General features: G+C 38.0%; 1 protein-coding gene across 2 annotated transcripts in view; it reads right to left on the reverse strand.

Moving 5' to 3' along the window:
• Positions 1 to 26,000, reverse strand: part of CYP39A1 (cytochrome P450 family 39 subfamily A member 1) — a 104,978-nt gene that overhangs the window by 42,397 nt on the left and 36,581 nt on the right. For both annotated transcript variants that reach the window (XM_058306827.2, XM_058306829.2), the window contains exons 3-7: positions 24,071 to 24,245; positions 22,476 to 22,625; positions 21,497 to 21,590; positions 13,302 to 13,409; positions 8,637 to 8,727 (exon numbers count right to left, since the gene is read on the reverse strand). In XM_058306827.2, the coding sequence (XP_058162810.1) occupies positions 8,637 to 8,727; positions 13,302 to 13,409; positions 21,497 to 21,590; positions 22,476 to 22,625; positions 24,071 to 24,245 (618 nt within the window). The remainder of the gene's footprint in view (positions 1 to 8,636; positions 8,728 to 13,301; positions 13,410 to 21,496; positions 21,591 to 22,475; positions 22,626 to 24,070; positions 24,246 to 26,000) is intronic.

Raw genomic sequence — 26,000 nt, forward strand, 5'->3', positions numbered from 1 at the left:
TAAAGTCTCTGTACTGACTGTAGATTTCTACAATACTAATTCATTGCAAATGTTGACAATTTGGAAACTTCCTCAAGAATGCAAAACAGAAAAGAAAAATGACCTTTTTTTTTCTTAAAGTACTTTTTAACTTTATTAGAAAAAATTGTGAATTTTGCTTTTTGTTGGCATAAAGGTAAGCAAATAAGGGTCATGCTGACTTTATTCCAGACACAACTATACAATTTTGTACTGACAACTGTAGGGAGATAAAAGAAATTCCAGGCAGAGAAGTCATTTCAGTTCCATGATAAACAGCAGGCCAGAGCTCCTCTTAGGTGGTGATTTTAAGACCCACCCATAGTGGTTTTGTGAAATCTATTTTCAAAGTAGGTGAGGCCATGGCATGCTGTGGATTTGTTCTCAAACAAACTTTTTCTTTAAAACTTTATATTGTTTTTATTATAAAAGTAATACAAGTGTATATAAAGAAACAATAATTGCATCCCCTTTACTTCAATCCAATCCCTGTAATTATTGTTAATAATTTGCTATGAAATCTTCCACACCTTTGTTCAAGCTTATTTGTGCATGTATTTACTTAAATATTAATTCACCCAGTTAGTTGGTCAGTCAGTCAGCAACATGCCAGGCCCCATTCTTGGCATTAGGCGAACACCACACCAGTGAACCAGACAGACAAACATCCTTGTTCTCATTGAGTGTACATTTTAGTATGGTGATCGAATGGGGACATAAAAGAGAAATAATTAGGATTATTACACACTGTCAGATGATAAATATAGTAGAGAAAAATAAAGCTGATCAGAGGAGAAAACCTGGACAGAGTGAATACAGCACATGGAGTCTGCTGTAAAGGAAAGCTGAGAATTGGAGCAGTAGCTGGAGGAGGAGATGGGGTCAAGAGGGTTTTGTTCCCCTCTTGAGAGGGAAAGTTTGAGGATACGGGAAAGGGGAGGAAGGCGGTGGCGGATTGATGTGGCTGCCCGCTGTAGAGGTGGCTGCAGGGAACGGCTTTAGAGATGCTCCCATTCAGGCACAGGAACGGCGGGAAGGCAGGGGTGGGGCAGGCTTATGGGCAGGAGGGCAGCATGTGTGGGAGCTTGGACAAGTTCTTGTCTGATCATTTTAGTTCTCTTAGCAGAGAGTCTGCACTAGAGCAAGAGGGAGAATAGGAGAGAGGAGAGAGACACAGTCAGCTAGAAGAATAAATGATTCAACTAGATATAAAGGGCGCCAGCCCGCCAGCACCAAGAACCAATTTGAACCTAATGGTTCTGAAGTTATTTAAAGTGAAACCTGTCAGGGAGCATGCGTGTGTGTTTTTGTCTAAGCCATATTCAGCAAAAATGATAAAGTGAGAGTGGTACAAGGAGTTAAAGGTTATACAAAGGTTGATTATAATGAGGGACCATGGTATTCAAGCCAGGGAAGAGGGGAAGTGTAGAACAGTGAAAAAGTGGCAGATTCCCAATATTTTCCTGTTCTTGTTTTTTTGTTTTTTCTTAAAGGTATAAATGGAATTATAATTACACTTCACAGTTTGCTTGCTTTCCTAAATAACATAACCTGTACATCTTCCCAATAATACATATTAATCAACTCATTCTTTTTAAATATTTATGTAGTATTCTATGGAATGAATTAACATAATTGAGTCAATCACAAATAAGTTTCATTTGTTTTGCATTCCCCTTCATGGGAATTACTAATTTATACTATTTGCCAATTTTTCTATAGTCTTTCTCTTTCTCTTACCACTTCCTGTGTGCTCTTCATGTTATGTTGAACCATGATGGAACTGCTGGTAATTGACCATTTTTTACATACATGTGGCAAATTAAGTTACCTAATACCTGTTATACATGTTGCAAATAAGGTTTCCCAGTCTATCTGTTGTATTTCACCTTGTTTATAGCCGTTTTTGTCATGCAAAAGTTTTGGATGTTGTTAATTTTTATATAGTCAGCTCTGTCCTTTTTTTATTTTATTTTTTGCTTTATGGTTTCTTGGGAAGGCTTCCTCCACAGAGATTACACAAATATTTCCCTAAAATTTCTTTTAATGTTTTACTAGTTTAATATTTTACCTTTAGATATTTAAGGCACCTGCAAATTGTTTGTGAGTGATAAAATCTTTTATTTCACTCCATGTCGAGGCCCAATTTTTAAAAAAATTTTCAATAAATTATTTCCCCTATCATACAGAAATGCAATCTTTATTATATATTAAATTCCCATATATATTGGAATCTTGTGCCAATTGTATGCTTTTTTGTTACAGAAGCTTTGTAATAAGTTTTAATATCTGGTAGGGCCTATCTGGCCTTACTAATTTATGTTTCTAATACATTATGGCAATTTTTGCAGTTATTCTTTTATTTACATTTTTAAGTTATTTAATTAATTTCCAAAGAAAACCCCCATTGGAATTCTGATTATTAGTAACTAAATATATAACAATATATTTGATATATATTGTCAGAAGACTGACATTTTCATTATATTAAATTTTCCCAGGGAAGCGGACTTGGCCCAGTGGTTAGGGCGCGCATCTACCACATGGGAGGTCTGCGGTTCAAAGCCCGGGCCTCCTTAACCCATGTGGAGCTGGCCCACGTGCAGTGCTGATGCACGCAGGGAGTGCTGTGCCACGCAGGGTGTCCCCTGCATAGGGGAGCCCCACACGCAAGGAGTGCACCCCGTAAGGAGAGCCGCCCAGCGTGAAAGAAAGTGCAGCCTGCCGAGGAATGGCGCCGCACATATGGAGAGCTGACACAAGATGATGCAACAAAAAGAAACACAGATTCCCATGCCACTGGGGCAGGGAGAAGGGGAAATAAATAAATAAATAAATAAACAAACAAATCTTTAAAAAAAAAAGTTTTCCCAGCCAATCACATGGTATGCTTCTTTCTTTCTTTAGGTTTTTTTTTTAATATTTCCATAAAATGCTGTAGTTTCCTTATAGCACACAGACATAATTGTCTTGTGCAAACCCCATTTCTTTTTTTTTTTAAAGATCTATTTTTTATTTATTTCTCTCCCCTTCCCCTCCACCCCAGTTGTCTGTTCTCTATTTGCTGTCTATTTGCTGTGTGTTCTTCTTTGTCCACTTCTGTTGTTGTCAGCAGCATGGGATCTGTGTTTCTTTTTGTTGCGTCCTCTTGTGTCAGCTCTCTGTGTGTGAGGCACCATTCCTAGGCAGGCTGCACTTTCTTTCATGCTGGGCGGCTCTCCTTACGGGGTGCACTCCTTGCATGTGAGGCTTCCCTACATGGGGGACACCTCTCTGTGGCACAGCACTCCTTGTGCGCATCAGCACTGCTGCGTGGGCCAGCTCATCACATGGCTCAGAAGGCTCTGGGTTTGAACCTTGGAACTCCCATGTTTGTATCTTTGACTTTAAAATGAGTCTCTTGCACACAGCATATAGTTGGGTCATTCTTTTTTTATCCATTCTGGCAATCTCTACCTTTTGATTGGAGAGTTTAATCAATTACATTTAAGTCACTTTAAAAAAAAAAAGATTTATTTATTTATTTTATTTCTCTCCCCTTCCTCCCCACCCCAGTTGTCTGTTCTCTGTGTCTATTTGCTGTGTGTTCTTCTTTGTCTGCTTCTGTTGTCAGCGGCATGGGAATCTGTGTTTTTTTTTTTTTAAGATTTATTTATTTCTCTTCCCTTCCCGCCCCATTTGTCTGTTCTCTTGTGTCTATTTGTTGCGTCTTGTTTCTTTGTCCACTTCTGTTGTCAGCAGCACAGGAATCTGTGTCTCTTTTTGTTGCATAATCATCTTGTGTCAGCTCTCCGTGTGGGTGGCGCCATTCTTAGGCAGGCTGCACGTTCTTTTGCGCTGGGCAGCTCTCCTTATGGGGCACACTCCTTGTGCGTGGGGCTCCCCTACGTGGGGGACACCCCTGTGTGGCAGGGCACTCCTTGTGCAAATCAGCACTGCACATGGGCCAGCTCCACACGGGCCAAGGAGGCCTGGGGTTTGAACCACGGACCTCCCATGTGGTAGACAGACACCCTAACCACTGGGCCAAGTCCATTTCCCTTGTTCCTTTTTGTTGTGTCATCTTGTTGTGTCAGCTGTCCATATGTGCTACCATTCCTGGGCAGGCTGAACTTTCTTTCACACTGAGCAGCTCTCCTTACGGGGCACACTCCTTGCTCATGGGGCTTCCCTATGCGGGGACATCCCTGCATGACAGGGCACTCCTTGTGCACATCAGCACTGCGCATGGGCCAGCTCCACATGGGTCAAAGAGGCCCAGGGTTTGAACCGTGGACCTCCCATGTGGTAGATGGACGCCCTAACCACTGGGACAAGTCCGCTTCCTCCAACCCCATTTCTTAATATTAGAAAGAGAAATAACAGTTTAAGGAATAGAAAAGACAGACATAAAATGGGAAAGATGGCTTTAAAAGGTTGAGAAGGATAATTGTGTTGGAAAGCAAAGGAAGCCCAGAGATTGTCCATGGAGATTGGGACAATGGGCATTAGGGAGTTTTAGGGATTGTAGTCAAAGCCCAGCAAGCTACATTTCCTTCCACTCTCTCCTTCTAGTCACCAGCTTCTTCCAAACACTTCAGTCATTTCTGAGCTTTCAGGATAGATTTGGCTTTTTGGCTTCTGAGGACTTAGATAAAATTTTATTATCAAAGAAGCATATTCCTATTAAAAATTTTAAGCAATAACCTTTTGAAAGTAAACTCTGCTCAGCTGCTTCACTTTGACATTCATGGCAATAGAAGACCAAGTATGAAAAAAGGCAGTGACAACAATGGATTGAGAAATATTCCAAGAACTGCAACATTGCTCAGAGCAGGTTATTACAGATGGAAGATAAGGAGTTAGTAATTAATAATCCGAACTTGCACACTCTTTCCTCATCCATACCACACATATAAAATGACCCAAATCTCATTCTATCATTTCAAGAAAAGTTTAATGCCTCTATACAAGTCAATCATATAAGAGTCTCTTCTGAAATCCTAATACTTCCTGGTACTTTCAGAAATATTTTTCCCATGTATTAAAAAGTGATCATCAGCCTCTGCATTTACTGGAAGATAAATGGAGCCTGTTTCATAGTTATGAAATTTCTTCCAAGGAAAAAAAAAGACTGTCCAATTTAGAATAAATAAAATGGAGATGATATGTGACTAAATAAGACAAAAATGTAAAATGTAAAATTAATTTTGGCCTAAAAATATTCCTCATGCATAAAGGCTGTATACTGATTCTGAGTTTTTAGATTGTGTACTCTGGAGAGATGTGGACCTGACTTAATACCTCAATATTTTCTGAGGAGGAAAAAAAGATTATCCAAATGCCTAAACAATTCTTCAACTGAATACTCTGAAAAAAAGAGCTCTGTCTGAATGAAAAATGCAGAGAATAAATAAAGCAGATGAACAATGAGACACTGGAGTGAGATAGTGAAAGAATTAATAAAACGAGGAGCACTTAGAATAGGATCTATCGCCAAGCTTATAAATTTGAACAGGGATATCAAATAATCTACCGTCATCAGTTTGTTTCTCGTTTGGTCTCCTAAAGCAAGGAAATAAAGGAGGAGAGGGTGACCTCATACAAAATCTCCTGAGTTCAAGTGTCTCAAGACCCAGTCCAGAATTTAAAGGCTAAATTAGTGGAAGATGCACAGTCTCCTGAAAAATCTCTTGTAGGCCAGATAGCATACATGTAAATCTCACCCTCATTTTTAAGGCTGGGTTATTGGATTAGAAATTAACAACTTTTTTTCTATTAATTTAAAAAGGAGTAGTTTAATTAATAGAAATACACCTACATAGAAATAATCCCTACCTTATGTAAATCATGATTTATGCATTATGAAAGGCACATTGTAGAGAATTCATTGGATTGGAGAGTCAAGAGTTTGATTTGGGAGTTTCAATTCTGTTAGTCATGAATTATGTTACTTTGAATAAAAGGGAAAATTTACTCATAGCCAATCAATGTTTTGGGTGCTTTTGTGCTCTAATTTACTAACAATCCTAACTGGGGACACACTGACAGTGTGGGAGAGCCAGGTGTTTATTACATGGTAACACTGACTCAGATGGCTACACTCACCACAAACTGGTAAGAATTTACCAGGAAATTCTTTGCTTTACAAATAAGAAAAGAGCCTTTCTCTGCATATAATTACAAACAAGTATAAAAACTATCAAGGTGATAAAGGAAATTCGGTTCCTAGAGTTGACGTTCTATGCAAACTCCACGTTGCCTGCCTTATTTAATTAGTTCACCAGATTTACATCAATGCATTTAAACATTTTCATTCATTCTTTAAGCCTTGTATATAGTTATTTCTTGCTGATATTATGCATGCAACTTCTCTCCATGGACATGTCTCAATACCATCTTGCCACCCTATGACATTGTTGAGGGGACTTTATCATAGCACATCATAGAGCCAAGTCCCTTCAGCTAACTGAAGAAGCTCACTCACACGGCCCCTCTGCAGCTACAGGGGCTCAATGGCTTACACACAAAGTTGCATCTGTGATGGATTCTGGGCCATTTATGCCACATGTTGCCCAAATATTGAGCAAAGAGATCAAGTAGCAGAGCCAAGGGCACTCCAATGGAATTATAAACAGAGTAAAGTTATTTTATTAAAACAATGATCTCCGCTCCCTCTGGTAGCCCATTATGAATCTAATATGGAGCTTTTGAAGGGTCTGGCATATCATACAGGATATTTCTCATAAAGCCTTTTTTTCTTTGCTAGCCTAGCTTTTAAAATCCTGGAATAGAATCTAAGGAAGAAGTAAATTATTCAAGAGCTTCTCACAAAACTATTTCTTTTCCATCAACTTTGAACACCATATGTAGACTACCTAGGGTACTATTTACAAATGAAGGAGATTTCACCTGAAACTATAAGTAATTATTATTGCTTGAAAAGACCTTGGCCTAAAAAGACGAAGATGATGTTATTTGTATAGTGAACTTAGATATCTACCTTGATATCAATCTCCAGCGATCTGTGGTCTACCTTCACATCAAGTTCCTGAGCTACTACTACATCTTGTACATGGATTGATCTGAATTTTTTTCTGTAAAAGCATGGCAAAAAAGTCTGATTGAAAAAAAATAGATTTTCAATTCTGTAACAGAGTCTTGTAGACTAAAACCATTAATATAGTGTAGCTATGATGCTGGTACTACCTTTTGAAGGAGCATGTTTCTTTTAAGGGAGAACAATGGATTCTGAAAATAAACCAGAATATGGGGGTGGGGGGGGGAAGCTTTGCCTTTCTTCACTAGAACTGTGTTCAAGAGCTCAAGCATTGTCAAATTTTAAATTAATGTAACACTTTTTTTGTAGGCTTTGGTTAAGATAGACTCCCAAACATAATCCCTGCCATCTTTTATTTCCTTAACACCAGGAATCTGGAGAACCATAAGTCAAGAAAAGAATCTAGTAAGGAAATGATAAGGAAAGTATGCGAGGGTCAAGAAGACATTACCTTTATCATTTGTAGACTTGTGACTTGTACATTTCCATTCACTTTGTAGATATAAGCTCCCTAAAGGAAAGTGATCTCTTATATTCATTAATGTATCTCCAGAATATCAGTGTCTGGTATATTGTTGGCATTCGATTATTCTAATGCTCACCACTTCTATGAGTTAAGACCCAGCATCTGCTAATTTACATTCAATATTGCTTAGATATTCATGTTAGTCTCATCAGCTTGCTTTCTGGTTCAACTCAGTAAGAAGCAGTCCAGAATAAAGGAAAAAAAAAACTTCAAATAGTATATTTTCAGGAATCGTGGATGAGGAGGGGTGTTAACTGGCATCATAACTTTTGCCCTAACATTTTATTGTTTTCTTCAAAATAAACCAAGTCATTTATTATTCTTTTTACATTGGGATATATAATTTGACATATAAAAACACTCTCCCCCAAACAGGTCAAATTATGGTAGCTGAGCCCTTTCCATATGCGCTTGTTTCAGCTTTTTAAAACAGATAACAAATGGAAAGCCCACATCTGAACTGAAAAAAATGCAAGGCCACACAATCTGTATCTGCAAGTCCTGAACCCACAAATCCCTAACATCTGTAAGTTTGTTTTTAGTAATTTACTTGGCAGTAAAACCTTACCTGACCTCCACACCTCATCGGGACTGTTATGTAAATATGGACTATGCACCATATTACTTTTATAACACGTGAAAAATCTTGAATCCTAAAACACATTTGGTCCCTAAGGCCTCAGGTAAGGGGCTGTGGAATTGTATTCATAGCTCAGTTGAGGTAAGAGGTCAAGGTATTAGAAGAAGAAAGTCTGAATATGTATGTAAATTTAGGTTTGATTAGAGAAGTCAGGCAAGTCACAATTGCTCTAACACTCATTTCATCATTTGACAAATAAGAAGTTGTGTTAAATGACCTCTAAACTGCCTGGCAGTTACTAAATTTTAGGATTCTACCTGGTCGATTTATACCTTGAAACACATAACAAATTTTGTTAATCTTTGGTTTATGCTGTATTTCTATTAAATTATGGGTTTTTAGCTTTGATAAAAATGACAATTACACATTATTCAATATGTCCTTAATTATGTAATTTAATTCTGGTTTAGTACCTGCTGAGCCAAACACAGAAGATATGCCTTCCATAATGGTCTCATGGATATTGGGATGAGAAAGGACAAAAGCAAGTGTCCAAAATGCAACCTTAAAAAGAAAAGTATATATCAAATTATGAACTTAAGTGAAAACAGGTTATTTAGTATGAGTCATAAGCATTTAAAAGAAATAAATGTTTGAATTAAAACAACAACAACAACATGGCACTAAAAGACATCTTTGAAAATCATTAGATTTCATGAATAAGAGAAATGTTAAATAACTCTCTGAGGTCAAATCTGTAATTTTGTTCTGTCACTATTGCTAAGCTAAATTGTTAATATAGGTTGTATACTTTATCTTTAATCAAAAAGTAGGAAAAGTGGTTTTTTTTATGCATGTGTAAAACATAGATAAATATTAAATATTCAGAAACAACTAATTATGACACTTAAGAACCTTAATCTAAGACAAAAACATTTTTCAAAATTTAATTTCCTTCAAATAAAAATGAATTAGCAAATCATATATTCTATGCATAAAATATGGTCATTTTAAATATGCTTAAAATCTCATAAACTAGGGAAGCAGACATGGCTCAAGCGACTGGGCTCCTGTCTATCACATAGGAGGTCCAAGATTTGATTCCCAGGGCCTCCTGGTGAAGCCAAGCTGGCCCACACAGTGAGCCGGGCTGAGTGGAGAGCTGGCCCATGTGGAGTGCTGGCCCACTCAGGAGTGCTGGCCTGCATGAAGTGCTGGCCTGTGTGGAGAGCTGGTAAAGCAAGATGATACAACAAAAAGAGACACAGAGGAGAGACAATAAAAGACACAGCAGACCAGGGAGCTGAGGTGGCACAAGAGGTAAGAGCACCTCTCTCCAACTCCAGAAGGTCCCAGAATTGGTTCATGGTGCTTCCTAAAGAGAAGACAAGCAGACACAGAAGTACACACAGCGAATGGAAACAAAAAGCAGACAGCGAGGGCAAAAACAATGAGGTGGGAGACGGGTAGAAATACGTACATACATGCATACATACATACAAACATACATACTACATACATACATACATAAAATGAACTAAATCACCAGAGCCTCAATGTCAAAAACAGGGTCACTTCAGACCTGGATTTATTGAACAGAATATACTTACAAGTCCTCTCTCTGGTCTAAAAAACATTATTTCATAGCTTTTCTTATTGTTATAAAATAAAATGATACTGTTCTGAATGGTTAAAAAATTAATTTTCCAGTAACTCAAATACTTGTTTTTGCTTATAATTTTAGTTTACACAAAAAAAGGAAACCTGTATATGTTCATTAAAAGTAGTTTGGGCTTTCCTTTCAATCTTTCTTAAACATTTATGGTGAAAGAAGTTTTATCTTGGAAAATCAGTCCTGAAATGACTCAGAAGATCCTTTGTGTAACTTGACTTTTTGCCTTTTATGTGAAGCTACATCATGCACCTTTAAATAATCCTAGTCCTCCCCTCTGTGGCCAAAAGAGGAAGGGCAATTGTTTGAAAGGAAGTACTCAAATAAGCCAAAGGCACTACTACTCCTTGTTTTCCCATTTTGACATGACATTGATTTTGCAAGGCTAGATATGGTACTGTTCACATAAACAAGCGAACTGGAGAACCAAGGCCACTATCATCCAGAGACCCTTTCTATGGCACCATCCACAGAAAAGACTTAGAAAAGACTTACTCCAGATATCAACTAGTTCATTTTTATAGGAGAAGAAGGGGTGGCTCAGAGAGCTTATGTCACAGGCTCCCCCATCACGGCCTTTCTACTGTTATCTAGGCAGAAGTGTTGAGTTACTGGATTTAATTAAGAACCACTCCATATTCAATTTAGCTCATCTAAAGAGTCAGAGTTCATTTGGGGAAAAACAGCTTAGTGATAGTAGATAAGATACTCAGTTATACAAGAGAGGGGTTCAGCTTTTCTGTGCTTAGAACTCTAGAGATTCACAAAAATTGGTAAGACTTATTTTATGACAAACACAAGGAATTCAGCTAAACTATAAATAGCTGCCCAATAATGTTAGTTATTTTAATATTTTTTCTTAATAGATTTCTAAATATGTTATTTTTTATTTTTAAAAAAAACCAAAGTACTTTTTCAAAAAGAAATGAAAAAGTATGTAAGAGAGAGTAAATAACAACAGGAAGTTTATATATATTAATCAGCAAACAAGAATAAATGACCTTGAGGTCTTTGTGCACTCATATCTGGGACAGAAGGTAAACAATGCCTCTATAGTACCAATTAGTATTTTTTCAAAGAGCTCAAGTCCATGGTCGGGAGCTGGAAAAAAGGAGAAGGAACACTGGGCTCAAGGGACTGCAGAGGCAGCAAACAGGCCTTTCCTTTGCTTTAGAGAAGAATAAACCAAGGAAAAGAGGGAGAAGGAAGAACTTTCCTGGAGTACTTTGAAAGGACTCCAGAGAAGAAGCAGATAGAAAAGGTAAAATGTCAGCATTAAGATTGCATTTGGAGATATGTTCTAAATGGTTCATTTGACAATCAGGAATTTTTTGGAACTTGAAAAACTTATTCCCATAAAAATAATTTCATAAATTTTGGTTAATATCTTGGACTAGTCCAACAAATTCCACCATTATGGGCTTATAATGGAACCTCCTAGTGACCTGGTACCAAGCTTATCTGGCACCTGAGGTCTGAGTTCCATTGGTCCTTGAGGCAGAGCACAAAATAGGGAGGAACTAAAGATACGATATGGGAGCCATGAAAGCACTGGCCCCACCCCCTAGACCCCTGGCAGGGCTTCCAGCAGCTGTCCCAGCTCAGAAGCCAGGTCCCAGACGCCAGGATAGCAGCCACTCTGACCCTGGGGCCTGCGAAGGATCAAGTGTTTGAAAGGCGGGGCAGTCTATGTTCATTGCTAATGGTCCATTGAAAGTAGCGATTTAAACCAGGGCAATAATTTGTCTAAGGGAAGAAAGCTGACATTTATCAAGTACCAGATACTATTAGCCACCTTCCATTTCTTTTCCATGTAATCCTCACAACTATCTCATGAGGTAGGTAGTATTAATTCCACTTTTACAAATGAGGACACCAAAGCACACAGAGGTTAAACAATCGGCCACTGTCACTCAGTGATGGGATTTAGCTTTGGACCTGACTCTAAAGATTTTCCAGGGTCTCCGTCTACATACAAGGCTGCCTCTCAGAATTGCCAACAAGAGCCAGCAAGATGGAATTTTCACTAATCATCAGATACTTCTTTTCTGAAATAAACGAATTAAATCCCTTTGAATCAGCACCAGGAACAAATTCTGAAGAGCTGACTTCCCTCGTGTTGGATCAATGGGGCTTTGTATGGCTTTCTTCTCAGAGACCTTTCTAATGAGATCTTGAAAATTAATCTTTCATGGAAGTGGCTGTTTTGTTGCTGCTTTGGGAGTTGTTTTGCTATTTTCTTTTTCATTTTGCTATTGCTTAATCTGCTTGAGGAAAAATCAGAGAATAATAATAGAGCTGCACAAAGGAGGAGAAATGATTAGACTATTTTTACTTATCCACACCAGACAAACTATATATTCTACTTGCTGATTTGCAGTTGAACAGAGAGGCCAAATTTCTATTTCTGCTTTTTATCCAAAATTTTTTTCAACTGGCTAAGGGAAACTAGAATATCAGTACTTAGGAAGCCTTTAACAACCCATCCCTGCATAGGTGAAGGAAAAATAAACAATAGAGGAAATGTCTCCTTTATTTCTATTTGCTAGAAGAAAAAGGAAGAAAATAATCATATGTATCATTAGAGATGGGTTGAATGTTCCTGTTTAGTAGAAAACAAATATATTAAAAAATGTACCCTTTAATTTCACAGATAATAGAAGTAGCAGCTTAGTCTAAGGTGAGAGCCTACTGACCCAGGAAGTTGATTGTGTTGAACCTGAAATGGCAGGCAAATCTCAGCTTTAATCTAGTTAATGACTACTTTAAAAAGAAAAGGCTGAAGAGGCTCTTCTCTCTTTAGAAGTACTGTAAGTTCCAAAGACACCGGCTCCATTTACAGGGAAGCTTACAGGACCGAGATGCAAAGTAATGCAAAAGGGAAAGGCACACAGAAGGAGAATGAGTGCGGTGGAAGACAAAGAACTCTTGTCCAATGGGTGCCAGCCGGGCTTATCTCATTGCATCCTCACAACAACCTCTTAGATAGGTTGGGGCCAGGCCTTATCCATCTTTACATAACAGATACTGACACACAGAAAGGGCTCCGTAAGCAGCTGTTGTCAAAACTGGCCCCAAAGGGCAAGTTTTTCCCGTGGCCTTTTACATGCTGCCTTTCAGAGGACAAAATTCACTTCACATCTCTGCTTTGCCTCCTTTTGACCTTATCAGATTTCATTAGGTATTCAGTTTTGTTTTTTTCTTTCTCACAACCAAATCCACTGTAGCCTTTTTCTTCCCCATTATAAAAAGTGAAAGCACTGAAAAAAATAAAAAAGAAAGGAAAATGAAGGGAAAAAATTAAAGTACTGGGCAATGGGTGTAGCTCAGTGGTAAAGAGCCTGCTTCTCATGTACAAGGTACTAAGTTCAATCCCCAGTACCTCCTAAAAAAGAAAGAAGGAAAAAAAGAAGAAAAGAAAGTACACCAGACAGAAATGCAACCCTTGCTTTATTAGTATACTTACAGGAACAGCATTTGACAGAGAAGCCCAAAGGAGTAAAAGCCCGTATTTGGGACCATTTTGTTCATTTGTTTCCGTCTCTATCATATCCAGCAGAGCCGGCATTAATGCCTATTCAAAAGAAATAAATAGCATCAAACCACGATTATGTGATAAAGACTGATGTTAATAAACATCACATCAGCTTACGCATTTTTCATACATTCAAAAGATATTATTCCTGCCATTCCTGGACTTGCAGGCAAGGCAAGATAAGAGATTTACACACTTACTGGTCATATAGTAATTAGGAGCACGGGCTCTGGAGATCAACTGCTTTATTGCCTTGGTTCAAATACTGGCTTAGCTATTTAAGAGTTGGGCTACCTTGGGCAAGTCACTTTAAGCTCTCTGTGCCTCAGTTTCCTTACCTATAAAATGGTCATATGGTACCTACTTCATAGATTTGCCGTGAGAATTGAATAGAAGCCCTAAAGTCCCTACTCCCTACTCTGCTGCTGAGTGAGAGGAGCTGTGCTCAAAGGACCTCTAGACCTGCCTCAGTCCCCAGACCCACCTCTGCACATCCAGGAGTCCCACCACCTGTGTGAGATGCCCTGTTCTCCAAGTGACCCTTTTCTACTGACATTTGACTTGAAGGCTGTCAGTTCAGCATGGGGACCCTTGCAAGGCCACCTAGCATGGTTGCTTCCAGGTCAGCAGAATGATTCCAATGTCTCAAAAATACCCATGCTACTTTATTGTTCCCTGTCACTCCCCTCGGTGTGACACTCAACCTCTGGTGACTACTGTCATTATATCAATATTACAAGTTCTTCCATCACTAGAATAATAATAAGTCTACTTTAGTCCATAGCTTCTGTTTGTTTGTTCCTCTGTCTTGAGGAACTGGGGATGGTGATGCCCAACTCTGCTTCCGACTGAGACGGGGCTTAGATCCCATGGGGCAGAGGGATGGAACTGTCTTCTTGCAGTTGAAGATACTCTCTGCTTCTTGGGTTGGGCATTGTCCATCATCATCCCTTTGTTAGTTTTGTCCTGGGTGAGTCTGTTGAACTGGAGAGTAGGTGTTGGCTTCAAGTGTGTTGAGATTCAAGGCGCCTCTGGAAGATTTAAGTCTCTGGGACACATATTTAATGGATATAGTACTAATTATAGGTTCAAATAAATGGTTCTTCTATACCATTTATTTGGTTGGTTGTTTTTATTAGAGAAATTGTAGGTTTATAAAAAGATCATGCAGAAAATACAGATTTTCTATATACCTGTCCCCATTTGTAATATTTTGCATTAGTGTGGTGTCTTTGTCACAATTAATGACAGAATAGTATTATAACTGCACCATTAACTACAGTTCATACTTTACATTAGGGTTCACTGCGTGTTTTACAGTCCAATGGTTGTTTGTTTGTTTTTAATTTTAATTCTAGCAACAAAGATACCACTTAAAATTTCCCCTTTTAACCACATTCAGATATATAACTCAAAGGTGTTGAATTACATTTGCCATGTTATTTTGATATCACCACTATATGGTAACAAAATTATTCCATCACCCCAAGCAGAAGCAGCACCAATTAAAAATTAATAAGTATGATTTTAAGTGCTTTATAAGTATTTAACCATTTCACTCCTCACCACAACTCCAAGGAGGAGGTACTATTATCTCCAGCATTTCACTTTTGAGGACACATAAAATAAAGTTAGGCAACTGCAGGAGACACACAGCTGCTCAGTGGTGGTTGAGCTGAGAGCAGCAGAACCCTGTGAACATGGTTTCAGGGCCCATATCCTAAGCCAATGTGCTACAGTAGAGATTAAGAGAATGGAGAACCACAATACAGTAGTTTTGTTTCAGATCCTATGGCCCGGTAAATGACTATTTAATCACTTTCAAAAAAATACATGATGATATAGACTGTTACTGTTACTTTCTAAGGCATGTAATTTTTCAAAAGTAATTAGCCACTCTGATCATAGTAGCTTTCTCAATTTAATAATCCCGTTTTCTGAGGATTGAAGTTATTATGAAAAATAAGTGAGATCATGAATTTGTTAAATGTACAACAGTAGCCTGGCACAGAGTAAGCACCACACAAATGTAAGCTGATGACATATTGCTGTTACTTTTGTAATAACAAATTAGCAGAGTTGAAAATAGTTTAAGTATAAATTTCTACCACTGCTGGTTTCTATCATATTTATAAGTTGTTACAGCCCAAAGTTATAAAGCCTGCATCAATAACTCATGGAAATCCTATAGATATATCTCATTCTTCTAATATGCTATTCTGCAGAACAATATAATTTTAAACAAAAATACTGGTTTAATATATATCTAGAAAAATATGGAAAAATCATATTTTATCTTTATTATGGGATAAAATGTCTGTAGAATATTTTAAAACATACAAAAAGTTCTACCCAATATTCTGTTTAACTAGGCCACTGAAATCCACTTATGTAGTAGAAGACAACAGAATCTTTCATTTTCTTCTTGACTCACTTAAAAAGAATGTGGGCACAAAAACATAAGGTCATTGTGAACACTGTACAGGAAAACAGAGAAGCAATACACACAAAAAAAGAAATTAAACTGCTCATAAATGTTTAAGCTAAATTTTATCACCAGAGAACTTCCAATTTTGTCTTCATACAAATAGGGAGTTAGAGTGACTGTGATTAAAATGCCTCATTGTTTTGAAGTAAGAAAAATAAATGCTCTTCTAGAAGTATTGCCATTAGCTAGATTTAGCTCGGCTTTAAACGGCTTTAAAACATTGTCTGCATTGATTAGAGATCTACCTGTCTGCACTTTTCATACCCATGTGGCTTTGCCCTAAATCCTTACCTGCAAACAAAATTGCATGGTTTCATTCCCCCCAGCGTGGGACACGACACCCGGGGATGAGCCTCCCTGGCACCGAGGGATCACTACCACATACCAGCTGAAGAAGCAACTAGAAAATGACCTTGAATTAAAGATTCAATGCGGAACAGCAGAATATACCTGTCTACATATAATAACATGACTTCGGGAAGCGGTTTGACCTAATGTAAGGGGGAAATGGAAAGGAGAAATGAGATTATAAGGCTGTGAGTCTCTAAAAAAGAGTCTGGAGGTTGTCAGAAGGAATACCCCTATGTACAACTGAACAGAGTCTAAGAGACAGATAAGGTAGATACAACCCCAGGTATTGGTTCTTTTGAGGGATAAAGAGACCCACGGGTTCTATGGTCATGGCAGAAGGGGTTCACTGCCATGACAGATGGCCCTTCTTTGGAGCTGGTGTTTCTGCATGATGGAAATGGACTCAGAGGGGATCTCTTTTCACAAGACTTGCATGCTACTTTATTGGAATTGTAGTTGGTGCTGGGTTTAAGATATATGTAGGGGATTTGAATCTCTGGACTGATAATATGACACCCAGGCCCAGAGCCTCAACAGACTTCAGCTCCTACACTTTGACTTATTGGACTTACTCCACTCAGCTAACATGGAGTTGAAGAAGGTCAACCACCACAACATGGAGCCTAGAGTGTCTACAACTAGAAGCGGGAAGAATGCATCCAGTACCCATGTGCAATCTAAGCCCTCACTTGACATAGGTGTGCAATGGACACAACCAATCCAATGTCCACAGAGAAAATGTGGAATGGGTGTGGGAACGGTAGCCATGGGGGCTGCTGGGTGTGGGGAACGGGAGGAAGAGATGAGATGTGGAGGCGTTTTCGGGACGTGGAGTTGTCCGGGATAGTGCTTCACGGACAATTACGGGACACTGTAGATCCCCCCAGGGCCCACTGGATGGAACGTGAGAGAGTCTGGGCTATGATGTGGACCATTGACTATGGGGTGCAGTGATGCTCAGAGATGAACTTACCAGGTGCAATGGATGTATCACGATGATGGGAGAGAGTGTTGCTGTGGGGGGAGTGGGAGGCGGGGGCGGTGGGGTTGAATGGGACCTCATATATTTTTTTAATGTAATTAAAAAAAATAATAATAAATAAATATTAAAAAAAAAATTGCATGGTTTGTCTGTGTCTGCTTGTAAGTAAAATACTAGCTGAGGGGAGCAGATATAGCCCAGTGGTTGAGCACCTGCCTCCCACAAGCAAGGTCCTGGGTTCAGTCCCTTGTGCCTCCTTAAGAAAAATTAAACAAAATAAAAATTTAAAAAATATATATATATATTAGTTGAAATATAATTTATCAGTAAGGGAGTTCCAGGATAGCATTTTGTTCCCTTTATTCAGCCGGAGATACCTAAATATTCACATAGGCTACCTTCATCTTGAGTATTAAGCAGAATTGTTTGCAACAACACTTGCTACACAGCTAAAAAACAAACAAATACTCTTAATGTCACTTTTAAATACTAAAAGATTCTAAGTGATTTTTTAAAATGATAAAAACAATGAAAGCAAACTCTTTTACATAGCCCTTACTAGGTGCCAAGCACTGTTGTAACTACTTTACAAATATTAACTTATTAAGTCCCCACAATAATGCCATGAGGTAGGTATTATCATAAGTCCCATTTAACAGGTAAGGAAACTGAGGCCGAGATGTTACTAGCTGCCCAGGGTCACACAAATGATGAACAGATATGAGTCCAGGCATCCCAGTCTTGAGTATGGGCCAAGGCACTGGGTCATTTTTGGAAGCTCTTGAGGCGATTTTAATGAGCAGCCAGGTTGAGGACCATTCTTCTGGAGAAGTGTTCTCAGCTGTCTGTGAGCATGAAAACCACTTGGAGGGCTTGTTAACAACAGTTTGCTGCTGGTCTGGGTACCACACTTGGAGAACCACAGATTTGGAATAACTCTTAGGACATGACTCCTAGTATAATTTTAAAATTATACTATCCTACCTCCTTGAAAAGGCAAAAAATTAGTGGTAGTGGCATCGAGAACAGAGAGTACTTTGTAGAGCTTTATTATCCTTTCTTTTTTAATTTTTTTTTTAAACTTTTATTCTGATAACTAGATACACAACCTTTAAATTTCCCATTCTCACTACTTTCAAATATAGAATTCAGTGGTGCTAATTAATTATATCTGCAATGTTGTATTACCATTGCCACTATCCATTACTAAAACTTTTTATCAACCCAAACAGAAATTCTACCAATTAGGCATTAAAACCCCATTCTCTACCCCCATCCTGGCCCATGGTAACCTGTATTCCTGTTTCTGATTCTATGAATTTGTTTATTCTAATTATTTCATATCAATGGGATAATATAATGGTTGTCCTTCTGTGTCTGGTTTCTTTCATACAACATGATATTGTTAAGGGTCATCCATGTTTTCTCATGTGTCAGAACTTCATTCCTTTCTACAGCTGAATAAATATTCCACTGTATGTATATATAACACATTTTGTTTCTTCATTCAACAGCGATTGACACTTGGGTTGCTTCCATTTTTTGGAAACTGTGAATAAAGCCACTATAAACATCGGTGTGCAAATATCTGTTGCATTCCCTGCTTTCAGTTCTTTCTGGTATATACCTAGAAGTGGGATTGCCAGATCATGTGGTAATTTTGTACTTAAATTTCTGAGGAATTGCCAATTTTCCACAGTGACTGAACCATTTTACAGTCCCAACAGTAATGAAGAACTGTTCCTATTTCTCCACATCATAATACTTGTTATTTTCCATTTTTTAATAGTAGCCACTCTACTGCATATGATATGGTATCTCATTATAGTTTTTATTGGCATTTGCCAAATGGTTAATGATGTTGACCATCTTTTCACATGCCTATCGGACATTTGTGTATCTTTTTTGGAGAAATTTCTATTCAAGTACTTTGCCCATTTTTTTTATTCCCTTGTAGGAGTTATTATATATTCTTAATATTAAACCCTTATCAGACATATGGTTTCCAAATATTTTCTCCCATTCTGTTGGTTTCCTTTTCATTAACTTGATAACGTCCTTAGATGCACTAAAGTGTTTAATTCTGATGAAGTACACTATCTATTTTTTCCTTTGTTGCTTGCACTTTCAGTGTAGTCTAGGAATCTATTGCCAAATTAAGGTCTTTCAGATACTTCTGTTTATTTTCCCTTAAGATGTTTATAGTCTTGCTTCTTTTTTTTTTAAACAATTTTAATTGATTTTGTAAAACTGTTACATTAAAAAAAAAATATATATATATATATGAGGTCCCATTCAGCCCCACCACCCCCACCCCACCATTCCCCCCCCCCAGCAACACTCACTCCCCTCATCATGACACATCCATTGCACCCGGCAAGTACATCTCTGGGCATCTCTGCACCTCATGGTCAATGGTCCACATCATGGCCCATACTCTCCCACATTCCATCCAGTGGGCCCTGGGAGGATTTACAATGTCCGGTGATTGCCCCTGAAGCACCATCCAGGGCAACTCCAAGTCCCAAAGGCGCCTCCACATCTCATCTCTTCCTGCCACTCCCCATATCCATCAGCCATCATGTCCACTTTTCCCACTCCAATGCCACCTTTTCTCTGTGGGCCTTGGATTGGTTGTGTCCGTTGCACCTCTATGTCAGGAGGAGGCTCAGATTCCACATGGTTACTGGATGCAATCCTCCTGCTTTCAGTTGTAGGCACTCTAGGCTCCATGGTGTGGTGGTTGTCCTTCTTCAACTCCGTCTTAGCTGAGTGAGGTGAGTCCAATAAATCAGATTGTAGGAGCTGGAGTCTGTTGACGCTTAGGGCCTGGCTATCATATTGTCAGTCCAGAGATTCAAATCCCCTAGATATATCTTAAACCCCAACACCAACTACAATTCCAGTAAAGTAGGATGAAAGTCTTATGAAAAGAGATCCCATCTGAGTCCAGTTCCATCATGCAGAAACACCAGCTCCAAAGAAGGGCCATCTGACATGGCAGTGAACCCCGTCTGCCATGACCATAGAACCCGTGGGTCTCTTTAGCCCTCAAAGGAACCAATACCTGGGGATTGTATCTACTTTATCTGTCTCTTAGACTCTGCTCAGTTGTGAGTCTTGCTTCTTAATATTTAAGTTGTCAATCCATTTTGTTTATGTGCGAGGTAGGGGTCCACTTTCATTCTTTTGCATGTTGATATCCAGTTTTACCACCACTATTTGTGGAAGAGACTGTTCAGCCCTCATTGAGTGGACTTGACTCCCTTATAAAAATCAGTTGCCCATAGAGTAGATTTATGTTTGTGCTCTCTGTACAATTCCACTGGTCTGTCCTTCTGCTGATACCACCCGTTTTGATAGCTGTATCTTTGTAATAAGTTTTGAAATTAGGATGTATAAGCCCTTCAACTTGGCTATTTTTTTAAAAATTTTGACTATTCTGGTTCCCTGGTCCCTCCAAATGATTTTGATAATTGGCTTTTTCATTTTTATGAAGAAGGCTTTGGAATTTTTGTAAGAAGTTTTAGATTACATAAAAGTTACATTGAAAATATAAGGGATTCCCATATACCCTTCCTCCTCCCCTTCTCACACTTTCCCCTAGTAACATCTTTCATTAGTGTGGTACATTTGTTACAATTGATGAACAAATTTTGAAGCCTTGCTACTAATCAAGGTCTATAGTTTTCATTGTAGTTTACATTTTGTACTGCAATTTTATAGGTTTTGACAAAATGTGTAATGACCTATATCTGTCATTCCAACGTCAAATGCTGAACAATTCCAATGTCCCAAAATGCCTCATGTTACACCTATTCTTCCCTCTACCTTCCCTCATAACCTCTGGTGACCACTGTCTTTATATCAATGTTGCAAGTTCTTCTATTACTAGAATAATAATAAGTCTACTTTGGTCCATAATTCTATTCTCCCCTTATGTTTATTCATTCCTCAGTCTTGAAGATTTGGGGCTTTATTATACTTTCTTAATTAACCATCATTCCCACCAGGCACTACTGACACAGCCAACTACAAGATAATGTATATATCAATAAAGAACCTCAGAAATTTATTTTATTTTGTTGTTCATAGCCTCAGTTTTATCTCATATTGTACAGGAATAATACCTACTTCACCAATGGAGAATGTAATAATACAATAATGCAAGAAAACATGTAGCATGCTGCTTGGCACAAAAAATGGAATCTAGTCCCACATGTTTTAGCAAAAATATATTTTTAATAATCATAGTTTATTACTATATCTCATATATTTTAACCAAAAAATCTAAGGAATGCTTACCATGGAATTATCTTTTGCAGGCTTGCATGTTTTTATGTCTGGAATGTTTTTCTCAAGCAGTGCGAGGAACCACTTTTTGGATTTTGACCAGCTTCTAAGTGAGAGAAAAGAACATGGGTAGAATCACATCAGGGATAACAGATCACAGCATGAAAGCGGAAATGTCTATGAAATTACTATTCTCCAAATTTCTTTATTTTCAGCTGGAATTTCATGAAAGGTCTACCTTCAGACAGTTGAGGGGTAAGGCAGCCAGCCATATTTTAGTATTTTGCAAATAAATAAATGTTTATATTCCTATAGGATTGGCTTTGACTAAGAAAACAGGGCCCCACAACTTGCTCTGTTTGCTTTTTCTTTGGCTGCTATAAATTGCAGGATGAAAACACAGCAGGGACCAACTGCTGGCAGGGTTTAGCCAGGTACAGCAAACTAGCTTTAATCCATTTAATCTTTCTGCCAGTCACCATTGTAGACCTACTGCCAAGAAATTAAACAAATTATTCATTTACTTTGCATATGAGGCATTTTATAAACATTAATCCGAGCCAATTGTGAGAAATACATTTGGCTATACCTCCAGATTACTTTTGCCTGAAAGAGGATGAGGACAACAATGTCTGATTGTGAGAATGGTTGTGCTGGGGTTTTAATGGATCCAAACTGTAGCAATGAATGTGATCATAAAACGCTAGCAAGTGGTACAGAAGGCTGTGAATTAAATTGTTCATCCGATTTCCATTTATTTTTCTTTCTTTTATTTTTTGCTCATTAAAAAGAAAAAAAGGAAGAAGACCATCTCTCTCTCCTTCTGCTTCTGTTTCTCCGTCAATTCACACACACTAAAAACATATAGGTCATAAAGAAAAAACTTCTCTCTCCCACCTAAACTGTTATTATGTCTACTTAGAACAGAGAAATACATGAGTTGTGGAAAGAAGCTTGGTCAATACATTAATTACAGGAAACAACTCCCTACCTTAGGAGACATTCTGGTATCTGGGACCCATACTCAAAACCTTCATCATATGCTTGAAAATGCTGATGGAACTCCCTGCTTTTCTTCTTACTTGTGGGGAAAAAGCCTTTTTTAAAGAGCGCATTCACTGTAACTGGATAAAGGAGATACCTACAAAGACAGAAATGCACAAAAAGTCATACCAACAACCAAAAGAAGAAAGGCACAAGATACAGGATACAGAAGAGGGCATTATTTAATAGCTATATATTAGGGGTAGAAAATAATATGTGGCAATACTTTTGGGGAAAATTTACTCTTAAAATATTTTAATATTTTCTTACTATGGTCAAGATTGTTTTGGGGAAACAGAAATTATGGTCTTATGTACCTAAAGATTTTAAAATGCTTTCCAAACAAGCATTATTAGCACTGACGAATGTAAGAGGATATGCAGAAATAAAATGACTCAATAGCATTCAACAAGCATTTATTAAGCAAGAAATGGCAATCACTAAGATATAGCCTATGACTTTTGGAAGCAGCAAAAGAGAACCAAAGAATCACCACATTTCCTAATATCTCTTAAGATCCTATAAATTTAACTTATTGCATATTAAAATTTAATACCTATCAACAAGTTTCAAATTAATTATAACAAAATTATTATTGTAGCAACTTAAGTAATAGAATAGCAGATTGTTATGATGCCCTAGATTAGTAACACCAAATATTGTTTACTTAATTTTTATTTACCATGCCTTCTCACAAGCAATTTTTCCAGATCCCCTTCTCCCAAGGTTTCAAAGATACCTAAAAATTTTCTTTGCTTTGTTGTAGATAATGGGCATACCAAAAGTTTTCTCCATTCCACCTTCTCCTCCTTCTGGACCTCTAACAAATTATTCAATACTTTTCTGTTTCATGAGTCGGAACTAGAACTGTTGAATCCTGTCTTCTACATTTTAGGAATGTGAGATGGAAACCTACTTCAGGTAACTTCAATCTCCTTATTCATGTGGGAGATTTTTCACATGGCCCATACCCAGTCCTGAACTTTGCCAGAAAACTTCAGAATGTGGCTGAGCACTACCTGGCAACTCCAGCTTCCTGGTTGTGCATGTCAGCAGCTCCGCTCCAGCAGGACGCTGAGGCTCAGTGCATAGGCCAACACTGACTTTGCCTCAGCTGACTTTTAGCCTCAACCATTTTTTGTACCCTTGTCATCTACTTCATGAAGCTGTTCTCTCTCCTGACCTCTCAATGTCCTCTTGTTCTAAAAATCACAAACTACATTGACTCTTTTACCAAAATTCTGACTGATTCCTAAGAATTTTAAGAGGTAAATCCATATAGAGAAGACACAATCATGTAGAATGGCTTAACAGAAATTACTGTAAGTGTACCACAAAGATTGGATTTGCTTTGATAACCAGAAAATAGGAATGCTAAACTGAAAATTGCCCATTAATTAGAATTTAAAAGCTTAAAAACTTCTTAATAGTCCAGTTACATAGATTTCATTCATCTGCCTGGTAGATTTTAAAGTCTAAATTACAGGCTTAAATTTTTATTCCAAAAAAGCAAGATTAAATCATATTAATGCATCTATTTACCTTACTAAGTTGTTCAAATCCATTGTCCCATGAGAACCTAAATTCTCCAGTTGTTCAAGCAATTCTTCAGTAAGTTGCCCAGTGAATTGATACAAGTTGAAAGTCCCCATTTTCCCTTTCATCAAAACATAGAGTTTTTCATGAAGTGTAAAAAAGATATTCTTTGGAATAGATGCTAGAAACAGAGAAAACTTTTTCAAAATAGGCAACAATTCCTTTAAGCATATCTCTAGTATTACTGGGTCATTTGGGGCTATAGCCAAGTGTTCCCAGTAAGTGGGATAAAATCATCTACTACAAATAAAACAGGAGTCAACTTCTACTGTGAGGTAGTAAAAGCCTGTAGGGTAATTCAAGTTAAAGGACGGTCTATAAATGAATGGTTAACAGGACCTCTGAGAACCTCTCTCATCTCTGGAGGTTTTATTCCTGTGCTTAAAACTTTTTCTTGGCTATTTAACAAAATCTGCAGGGCCTTCCAGCATCTCTCCAGTTTTCCAGCAGTATTTCAAGCTCCCTCTCCCTCCAAGCATGCTGAAACACAGTCTTTTACATCCCAGCACATGCTGTTCTCGCTGCTTGGACATTCTCAATTTTACACGACCACGCCCTGCAACCTCCCCCTCCCACACACACACACCATAAATCTCAAGTTTCCCCTGCTAAATTCTATTCATTCTTCAAGTTTCTTTTTGAATTTTCCTCCAGGAGGCTTTTACTAACCCCCACCCTGTGGCCAAAGAACAGGAAAAATGGGATTTGTCTTGTAGGTGGAGAATGTGAGAAGAATTCCCATTTTCTTTTATTTACTTATTTTCCTATTTTTTTCTCCTGGCCATGCTTCAAGGGTGTTCCCAATTCCAAAGCCATACTTCCAATAGCGGCAATGGCAGCAGCAACAACACAGATACCTAAAATCCTGAGAGAAAACCCATCTTCCTGGACAGAGGAACCAGGAAAAGAGGAATTTGTGGTACAAAATGTTGAGGAATCCCTGTTATTTTTTACCCTCTCTTTTCTATTGACATTTCATTTGAGGTCAACTCCAGTCACAAAGAATTATACAACAGTGACAGCGACTAAAGCTCTGGGAGAAAGTCCTGGATTTCTAACCAGAAGACTAGGAAAAGGCGCCTCTGGAGCCAGACAGTGTAGGGTAAATCCTTTTAGAAGACAACTGGAAAGGGGTCCTCCTAAATGTATGTATGAACTAAAACAAGGCCCAGGCTCATCCCAAAGCTGTGCATATGCAGAACAGACCTGAAACAGTATAGAAAAGGTTTTAAAACTGAACTATTATATAAACCAAATATTATATAGCACCTAAATATCAGATTAAATCCTGAGTGGCACATGCACAAATTAGATCAGATAGCTTTGCAAAGACTTTGAAAACTGAATGGACATTGAACACAAAAAACTGAATGCCTGCCAAAACAAAAAAATTCTCCAGAAGATTTTGAAAAGATCCAAATTCTTATAAGGCCAAAGCCTCATAATAAATATCCAAATATCTTGGATACATTTCAAAATTACTCAACATATGAAGAAGCAGAAACATTTATATTTCTCAACAAAGTGCCAATCAACAGATGCTGACCCTAAGATGACCCACAGGAGGGCTTCAAAGCAACAATTATAACCACCCTCCATGAGGTAAAGAGGAACACTCTTGAAAGACTGTACAGATAGAAGTTCTCAGTGGAGAAATAGAAACCATAAAAAAGAGCCAAATAGAAATTTTAGGACTGAAAAATACAGTATTTGAAATATAAAATTCAGTGATGGGCTCAATAGTAAAATGGAGATGAGAGAGTAAAGTCAGTGAACTGAAAGATAGGCCAACATTTATTATACACTCTGAAGACAGAGAGAAAAAAAAGCCTGCATACAAATGAACATAACTTCAGAAAAAATTAGAACTATATTA

This window comes from Dasypus novemcinctus, chromosome 11, assembly GCF_030445035.2.
Source record: "Dasypus novemcinctus isolate mDasNov1 chromosome 11, mDasNov1.1.hap2, whole genome shotgun sequence".
NCBI lineage: Eukaryota > Metazoa > Chordata > Mammalia > Cingulata > Dasypodidae > Dasypus > Dasypus novemcinctus.